Here is a 10,000-nt window from a genome sequence, read left to right as displayed (position 1 = left end):
TTAACCAAGCTACTCACTTGCATCTACCTATCCAACCCCCCCTCTCTCTCACTCAGCCTCCTAATCGCTAATCTACCTGCCTACCTACCAAACCACACCACACAGCATTGGTCTTTGGCACGAACACCTCAAAAGTCACTCTGGATCAAGTCCAACTCAAATGAATATCTTCAGCCCTTTAGCTCAATTAACTCCAGTAGTTGCCTAATTACACACATCATTAGCAAAGTTTCTAATGATTGTTACTTGTACAAAAGTTAGTAATTCTCCTCATTAGACTTAACTGCACCAAGAAATTCAATGTGCACTTAGTTCTCCTCCTCCCTGTTAAGGACATTGTCAACTTTTCAACAGTATCGAAATTCTTGCTTCACTAAAAATGGCCGTAATTTAATATATCATTGAGCCAGAGAGAGAGAGAGAGAGAGAGAGAGAGAGAGAGAGAGAGAGAGAGAGAGAGAGAGAGAGAGAGAGGGGGGGGAGAGAGAAAGTGAGAGAGGAAGGGAAAGAGAGAGGGATTGGATTATTTACATACCAGTTTTTTAACGGTAATGAAATACCGTGTTTAAAAATGCTTTTATGATCACACTAAAATATATATATATATATATATATATATATATATATATATATATATATATATATATATATATATATATATATATATATATATTAATATTTTCTTCTCCTGCCACCCATATTTTTTTTTGTATACATATATTTTGTTTCATTGACTACATCGACTTTGGTCGTCGACTTTGATCTACAATACAAGTAAGGTATTACAAAATACACCATAAATTAACGTTCTGTGCCATAGAGTAACAATACAAAAACTGTGTTTATAATCACCACATTTCCACCATAACTTTCACAACACAATGACAAAAACCAGATAATAGCATATATATTAACCACATACTCCATAGATTCACATATGTCTTCCTACTATAAAGACAACAGACCAAGGTGGAAGTTAACATGTTGACCGAACCACAGAACATATTTATTAGAGAACATAATATTAGAGATATTAGAAAGAACTTTTTTAGTGTCAGAGTGGTTGACAAATGGAATGCATTAGGGGGTGATGTGGTGGAGGCTCACTCCATACACAGTTTCAAGTGTAGATATGACAGAGCCCGATAGGCTCAGGAATCTGTACACCTGTTGATTGACGGTTGAGAGGCGGGACCAAAGAGCCAGAGCTCAACCCCCGCAAACACAACTAGGTGAGTACACACTAGAAGGTGACGGGACGACGACGTTTCTGTCCGTTTTCGGTCCTACGTTCCGGTTCGATTGTCTCAATCGACTTGAGAATGGTCCAGGACGGACCGAAACGTCGTCGTCCCTTCACCTTCTAGTGTGTGGTCTGGTGAACATACTTTAGCCACGTTATTGTGACTCGTCGCCTGTATATGGAAGTTAACATGTCCGTTGTGCCCACAGCCGGTGAACATCCGGCGGCCATGCAGCGAGGAGAAAGCTCAACAGCTGTGCCAAGGATCTCCTTCCTCTTCCTGCTCGGTGTTTGCTCCAGCTTCATCGTCTTCGCCAGATGATGAGATTACCAGGAAGGAAGAGAAGACGTGTTCAAGACGACGACATCTAGAGGAGCCTCTTCCTCCACCTCCTCACAACTACTACTACTCTACTTCTACTAATATTTCTTCTACAGCTACTTTGTCTACTTCTACTGCTCGACTGTTACCAAATCTTATCTTCTTGGGATGGAAAGAGGCCACGCGAGCTACGGAGTAAGAGGGACGATGTGAGAACAGCGGTTCGAGCCTCCTTAGATGTGCCAAGTCGTGTGTGTAGGGTGCCTTGGCCTGACGCTAAATCGTGTAAACTATAAAGGGTTTTGTGGCACTCAATACCCTGGCTGGATTGTGCACTGGCAATCACCATCAGTTGGTCCCAAACTCGTTGAGGATAACGTCACTTTTGCAGACATTTAAAGCTATAGTATAACGTCAAGCAAATTAATCTGTGAGAAAAAACTTTGTCCTATTTGAAATTTCCGAAACGAGAACAACAATATTGATAAAACAAAGGCTGGTAAACATCTGAGAATAAAAGAGAATAAATTTTATATATATATATATTATATATATATATATATATATATATATATATATATATATATATATATATATATATATATATATATATATATATATTATATATATATATATATATAATATATATATATATATATAATTGTGAGGTGGAATGTCTAAGAAACTCAATTTCCGATCAAATCAGTGAGTTGGTGATCCAATTAACGGCTTTACAGTCGCTCAGGCTTGTCACCTTGCCAATCAGTAGTAGCCACGTCATCCAATTAGTGATGTCAGAGGCTCCACCTGATTGGTCAAGCTTGTCAGGCTGCCAATCACTGAAGGAGACATGACGTCATACAATGCGTCGAGGGTGATTTCTCAGGTAGAAGGAACGCTTCTCAACAGGTCGGGGACTTTAGCACCACCCGCTCTGTGAGACAGAAAGAGAGACGATAATTCTCGTCATTTTCAGAACATTTGCCGGGTGACACCTTCAGAGATGGATTTCGTATACACACAAGCTGAAAAAACTGACTTTATACACAAAAGCACGCTTTCATTCACACACACGAACACGCAAAGAGAGATACAGAAACTCAAGCACACAGACACAGGCACACACACACACACACACACACACACACACACACACACACACACACAACACACACACACACACCACACACACACACACACACACACACACACACACACACACACACACACACACAAAGGAGAGGCTGAGAGAGCGGTGAGAGGTGGAAATAACAAGGAGGAGGTAGGACAACTTGCTCGTCTAAACAAGATTACTTTGTATAGAAATCTATTCCTTCAGTGTTTCATGCATCGGACAATTGATTTTGTACATACAGTTGTCAGATTTTGTTCAATGACACCGGCTACGCGATGACCCAGACGCAGACCTGAAACCTAACTGATGTATGGGTGTGTTTTGGGTTCACTAACCATGTGTCATTGAGCATTATATGTGCTGACAGAAAGCATTGCCATTGGTATAATCTCAATGGGCTAATCATACAGTTGGATCTGAAAATTCGGGTTCACTTTGTCGCCTAAGTTAAGGGCACGCTCGTGGACAATCCTCATTACTCGCGCGGGTGGATGTTCCACCTGCTGGTTCCTTAAGTAACTCCAGGGTAATGATAGTGAGCAGTGATAGTGAGATATTCAATAAACAGTGATTATCACTTATCAAACATTGATCAAGGGTGTGTTTATATACAAAAGTGATTTTTTTAATGTGTAACTGTCCTGTTTTGAAGGGGCATTCAGACTTGTTGTAGTGTGTACTGATAACTTGTCATTGTACATATGAATTATAATTTCGTACCGTGTACAAACGATAATTGACATGTTGATCGAACAAACAAATTCATGGTGATATCTGGCTTGACTTGTATCACAAATCATGAAATATTGATTATTCCTACTTGAAGGGGGGTAGGAAGATAAAGATGGTGTACAGGTATTTCTCAATGCTACCTGGGTAGATAAATGTTGTATACTCACACCTACAAGATGAGAAGGATGGTGTATGCTAACTTCTATCTGGATAGTAGGATAGCCTACACTCCTATCTTGGTAGATGGTTGTCGGACCAACTATCAGAGTAGTTGGATGTCGTACAATTACTTCTACAAGGGAAGCAGAATGACGTATCTCAACACTAACCTAGGTAGAGGAATAGTAAAAAAAACACTTCAACCATCGAAGAAAATAAGTGTACATTCACTTCTACCAGTAGAGATAGAAGAGGGCTGTACACTCACTCTTCCATACCTAGGACGGTGTAAATTCCCACCAGGGTAGAGAGGGATAGCTTGGAGATACCATCCATCCTAACCCCCAGTGATGTAGCCATATTAATCAGTTTGTGTTATAGTACATAGCATGTAAGTGTTTTCTGTCAAAGAACCATCCACCAAGCGTTGTATTCTCCCACTTCTGTACACAAATCTTTTCTGTGTTATTTTACAAACACTTCAAGTTAAACAAAAATCAACATGTTTACGAAAATATATCATATTCATAATTTTCTTTTATTTTTCCATCTTTTTTTCTGAGTCACTCGATACAATATTTCTTTCCTGAAGATTTGAAGGTTATATAAAAATTTGAAACTTTTATATATACAAATATATATAAATATATATAGAGAGAGAGAAAAAAAAGAGGATCTCTTAAAAGATGGATTTTGTCCATCCATAATTAATGTACTGTAGTTTTAAGACAAATATCAGTGTATTATTTGTCTATGTCATCTTCAATGGAATAAACAGTATTTTTAGAACTTCTTTAATCATTTACCAAATCCTAAAGAAATTAAAACAATCCGTAGGATAAATATTTGTGTATATTTAGGGCAATATATAAGTTTCCTGGTACGTTCACCAAGAAGGATTAGAAACAGGTTAAGCGCATTATTAAAGGGAGTTATGCAATTGAATGTGACAGAAAGGGTTTCGATACTGCACACAGTAATCACACTAACCTGATGCATCAAATGAACCCTTGTGGATTTGTTCATTTGATGCATCACGGTCTTGTGATTTCTGTGTGTAGTGATGTAAGGGCGAAGAGGGAGAACGGCCTATTGACATAGGTCGAAAGCATGGGGGAGTTGTGTAAAACCCTGGTTTGTGTCTCGGAGAGACTGCAGGATCCAGTAAGTTCAGTAGAACTTCGGTTTCAACTCTTTTACCATGTCGTAGCTCAGTCGATTAAGGCAGTGTCTGGGATGCTCCCAGACGCAGGTTCGAATCCTCGTCACGGCCCTTGTGGATTTGTTACGATACTGATTTCAGCACCAATCATCTTTGTATTTCTTATATCCATCTTCTGCTTCAGAAGGAAGTTGAATATTTAATTCCCTAAAATTCATTTTACAGTTTTACCGGGCACAATTTAATTTTTTTTAAATTTAACTTTGCAGAGTTAACTTTTCAACCTCCTTCCCAAGAGAAGAAGTACATATGAAATATTAAGAAAATTTATGTTGGATCTTCTTAATATTTCACCCCCTCCTCCCCTTCCCTCTACCTCTCACGTTTAGTAAAAACCGAACGATATATATATATATATATATATATATATATATATATATATATATATATATATATATATATATGTATGTCGACATATATATATGTCGTACCTAGTAGCCAGAACGCACTTGTCAGCCTACTATGCAAGGCCCGATTTGCCTAATAAGCCAAGTTTTCATGAATTAATTGTTTTTCGACTACCTAACCTAACCTAACCTAACTTTTTCAGCTACCTAACCTAACCTAACCTATAAAGATAGGTTAGGTTAGGTTAGGTAGGCTTGGTTAGGTTAGGTCATATATCTACGTTAATTTTAAATAAAAAAAAATTGACCCCATACATAATGAAATGGGTAGCTTTATCATTTCATAAGTAAATAATTAAAGGAAATATATTAATTCTGGAAAACTGGGTTTATTAGGCAAATCGGGCCTTGCGTAGTAGGCCGAGAAGTGCGTTCTGGCTACTAGGTACGACATATATATATATATATATATATATATATATATATATATATATATACATACATACTTGAGCGACTTAACCAGTATAACTACCGAACACCTCTTGCAAGAAACCAGAAACATTTGTCCAAAAGAAGGTTTATAGAAGGAAAATCCAGTATGACGAACTTAAATTTTATAATAAGATAGCAGCACTCAAACACAAGAGGGTGTATGACAGACTGCATGTTCCATGACTGTCAGAAAGCTTAGACCGAGAATTCAGTAAAGAGCATATCATTTTAAACTACTCATATGAGTTTTTATCAACGTTAGAGACACTCTTCGTTTCTTAAATTATATATACTTAATTTAACTAATTTTTTTTTAAATTAGGGTTCCATTTGTTCAGGCTCATCCAGGTTTCAGGCCTATATATATGATTGGTCTTTGTTCATTTTTTTTCAAATACTGCGAATCATTTGTGTATGCGTGTGTGACGAAGGTGAGTATAATACTCATATGCAGATGATGAGTTACAATATTATGTCACAATTGGACCGTTATCACCATACGACTTGATAATGGTCCAGGACGGACCGAAACGTCGTCGCTTCTCCATCTTCTGAGGTATGGTTTGGTCATCATTATAATATGCATATTTGATAAGTTCCCTCTGCTGCCCTCGTACAGCCCTAAGCACTCACACAAACACACACATATACGTGTCTCCAGGTAATAGCTGTTTCCCTGGAAGTATATTATCCCTCGCTCCCCTGACTCGAGCAATGAAGGTGGCAGCTGTAGTGGCGATGGCCGTCGCTCGCCTATTATTAATGTCTAACCTACGGCCACCACTTTTGTATTCTACCTAGGTCCTAATAACCCTCACAGCCCACTAATTCCAACACGGTCTACCCACGAAAACACCGGCATTATACACACACATCAGCCAGAAGTGTCAGGAGGTAGTAGGCAAGTGTATATCGGTCCAAAGATGAAAAAATGTAAATGTAAAAGAGGAATCCATGGTTCAGTCAGGCATGTAAGGAAGCAAGACAGATGAAACTAAAAAAAAAGGGTAAAACAGGTACACAGGAATTCTGCAAAGGTTTCCTGGAGGTGGTCACAATAAAGCAAGGAGACGTACCTGAACGGTGGCGGTACATCAATCAACTTTGGAAGAATTTGAAATTACTGGAGATGAGGTTAGGAGGAATTTGCTGGAATTGGACACGACAAAGACATTCGGACCTGACAGAATGTTACCATGGAGACTAAAAGATGGAGCCGAAGAACTATGCGAGCCACTGTGTGGTGTATTGAAAACAAGAGACATACCAAAACCTTGGAAGACAGTTAATGTCGTTCCTAAGTACAAAAAATGGTGACAGATGGGAAGCAGTGAACTATAAGTCGTGTCCCAAATTAGTATGCCATGCAAGGTGATGGAGAATATCACGGGGAAAACCTACTAGCACATCTGGATACAAGAGACTTTGCAAAACCACCAACATAGGTTCAGGGATCGTACATCTTGCCTCACAGGTTTAACAGAATTCTATGATCAGCCGATAAAAACAAAATAGGCAAGAAATGGAAGGGTAGACAGACTGAATATTTTTTAGATTGCCTAAAAGCCTTTCACACAGTACTCCACAAGAGGCTGGTGCATAAGTAAAAGAAGCAGGAAGTAGAGGCAGGTAAGGAGCTGCAATGGACAAGGAAGTACCCAAGTAACAGAAAACATCGAGTTACCGTAAGGGAAAGATTTCAGAATGGGGAGATGTTACCAACGGAGTCTCACAGGGTTTTGTACTGGAACCTATTCTGTTTTGGTATGGGTGAACGATCTTCCAGAGGATATAGACTCATTTCCCCTCAATATTTGCTGATGATGCTAAAATTATGAGAAGGATTCAAACCGAGGAAGATAGTAAGAGACTACAAAATGACCTGGATAAACCTGGAGTAATAAATGGCTACAAAAGTTTAACTCAAGCAAGTGTAAACAAATCAAAATAGGTGCAGGGAGCATGAGACCGGACTCAAGGTACCGTCTGGGAGATGAAATCTTTCAAGAATTAAGCAGAGAGAAAGATCAGAGGATTAACATGATACCGAACTTATCTCCCAAAATCCACATCACATGGATATCATCAGCGGAATATGCTAGGCTGGCCAACATAAGAACTGTGTTTAGAACCTTGTGTAAGGAACCTTGTATATCACATATGTTGTTGTTGGGGTAGCGAGGATTATATTGCTGGTAGTTGTAGTGGTGATGGTGGTATTGTAGTTCTTGGTGGTGGTGGTGACGTTATTGTTGGTAGGTGGGTGGTGGTGGTGGTGGTAGTCCTGGTGGTGGTAGTCCTGGTGGCGGTAGTGTAGTGAGGGTGGTATTCCTGGTGGTGTTTGTGATGGTGATGGAAGAGGGAAAGAAATTCGCTACCCTCTTATGCACTTGGGCCTGATGGTGCCGTGTTTGTCACTGTAAGCCTCGCTCCTGTGATACATGGCCCCACTTTTGCACACAGGCTGAGCCAAGTGTGTTCCCAGGTACACCTGACTGGTGTCCTGACATCTCATGTGTGTGTGTGTGTGTGTGTTGTGTGTGTGTGTGTGTGTGTGTGTGTGTGTGTGTGTGTGGTGTGTGTGTGTGTGTGTGTGTGTGTGTGTTGTGTGTGTGTGTGTGTGTGAAGGGATGGGGGGGTCCCTGTGTGCGTGGATTGTATGTGCTTACTTTAAACAACTAAGCCTTTGGGGAGAGAAATCTAGCTCTTAGGCATAAACTCTTGGAGAATACTGGAACATTGACTTTCCTTGACATTCTAATTCTCTGCCGTAGCACTCTTGAAGTTGCTAATTTTAAGTGTGTGTGTTGACTGGAACTGGGCTTCAGTTCCTGGTTCCCTACTTTATAACTCTCAGTCATATAAGGCACTGACTTTCGGATTAATTACTATAAATCATATTTTTTTAACTACGTGTTAGGGTTGCTTTTACTCTCACAAATTGCACTTTTATTGCTTAGGAGTAGTGATCAAGATGGTAGGGTAGAAGGGTAGGGAAGGGTGATCAAGATGGTAGGGTAGAAGGGTAGGTTGTGGCAGCCAGCTCTATTCATGCAGGAAGGGTAGTCGAGGATACTAATACATGCATGGAAGGTAGTGGAGGATACTAATGCATTCATGGAAGGTAGTGGAGGATACTTATACATGCAGGGAATGCTGTGGAGGATACTTATACATGCAGGGAATGCTGTGGAGGATACTTATACATGCAGGGAAGGCAGGAAGGTTGGAGGATACTTGTGCATGCAGGGAAGGTAGTGGAGTACTTATGCATGCAGGGAAGGTAGTGGAGGATACGTTACATGCAGGGAAGGTAGTGGAGGATACTTATACATGCAGGGAATGCTGTGGAGGATACTTATACATGCAGGGAAGGTAGTGGAGGATACTTATACATGCAGGGAAGGTAGTGGAGGATACTTATACATGCATGGAAGGTTGTGGAGGATACCTGTACATGCAGGAAAAAAACGTGTAGATGCGTTACCCAGAAAGCACCCAGAGACAAGGCTTGTAAGGGGTGAATACAAACAGACGACTTGACTCGCCAGATGACTTGGCGTCTTCTCCTGATAGTTCCATTCCCTTAACACCTGCCCTCCATTGACCAATGAGCTAGAGCTCAACCCCCGGCAAGCACAACTAGGTGAGCACTGAGCCATTCTCGCTCCTCACCAAATGCTTATTTTATAACCTTCACTGCAGAAAATATTTAACTATGCAAGAGGTCGCCAGCTCCCTCAACGCCCGTTTTGAAGCAATCTTCAGAAGCATATCCCCAGTAGAGGACTGATTTGTTCTGATGGGAATTATTATGAAGGAACTTCACACGCCTTATGATGTTTCTGGGAACTTTGAGACGTTCTGTGATGTTTAAGACGTTCGAGAAGGGAGTTTGATTTATACGTTTGAAGATGGGTTTTTTTCTGAGAGGAGCTTAAACACCTGTACTTCTCTATTAGTCTGAATTTAGTCTGTTTTGTGATCAATTATTAAAGAAAAGCTAAATTATGTGTTTTTAAATTTTATGAGATAAGAATAATTATATAGATAATTTACCTTTTTAATATTTTAAAACATATATTTACATATATATGACACTTGAGCGTTATTTTTGAGCGAAATTCAGGGTGATCGCAAATATTTGGAGTCTTAAATTATGACTTTTTATACCGAAAATATGTAAATTAGTCACAATTGTGATTGATCATATTTTTGCCCAAATTGACCTGTAGTTTTTAAAATACGTCTGTCGGCCTCCTACACCATCACCCCCTCCTCATCTTATCTTCAACCCACCCTTACTCTACCCTTACCCACCCCACCTCACCTTCATTCCTCAATCACC

The 10,000-nt window shown here is 39.7% G+C and overlaps 1 protein-coding gene across 1 annotated transcript in view; it reads left to right on the top strand.

Annotated features, from left to right (window-relative positions):
* The window catches only part of LOC138372275 (neuronal growth regulator 1-like), a 20,216-nt gene extending 18,130 nt beyond the window's left edge, over window positions 1-2,086 (top strand). The window contains exon 5 of the mRNA XM_069337552.1: window positions 1,453-2,086. Coding sequence (XP_069193653.1) covers window positions 1,453-1,565 — 113 coding nt within the window. The 3' untranslated portion in view covers window positions 1,566-2,086. The remainder of the gene's footprint in view (window positions 1-1,452) is intronic.
* The last annotated feature ends 7,914 nt before the right edge of the window (window positions 2,087-10,000 follow it).

This window comes from Procambarus clarkii, chromosome 38 (genome assembly GCF_040958095.1).
Source record: "Procambarus clarkii isolate CNS0578487 chromosome 38, FALCON_Pclarkii_2.0, whole genome shotgun sequence".
Taxonomy (NCBI): Eukaryota; Metazoa; Arthropoda; class Malacostraca; order Decapoda; family Cambaridae; genus Procambarus; species Procambarus clarkii.
The sequence above is the reverse complement of the archived record's forward strand: the minus strand, read 5'-3'. Positions and strand labels throughout refer to the sequence as shown.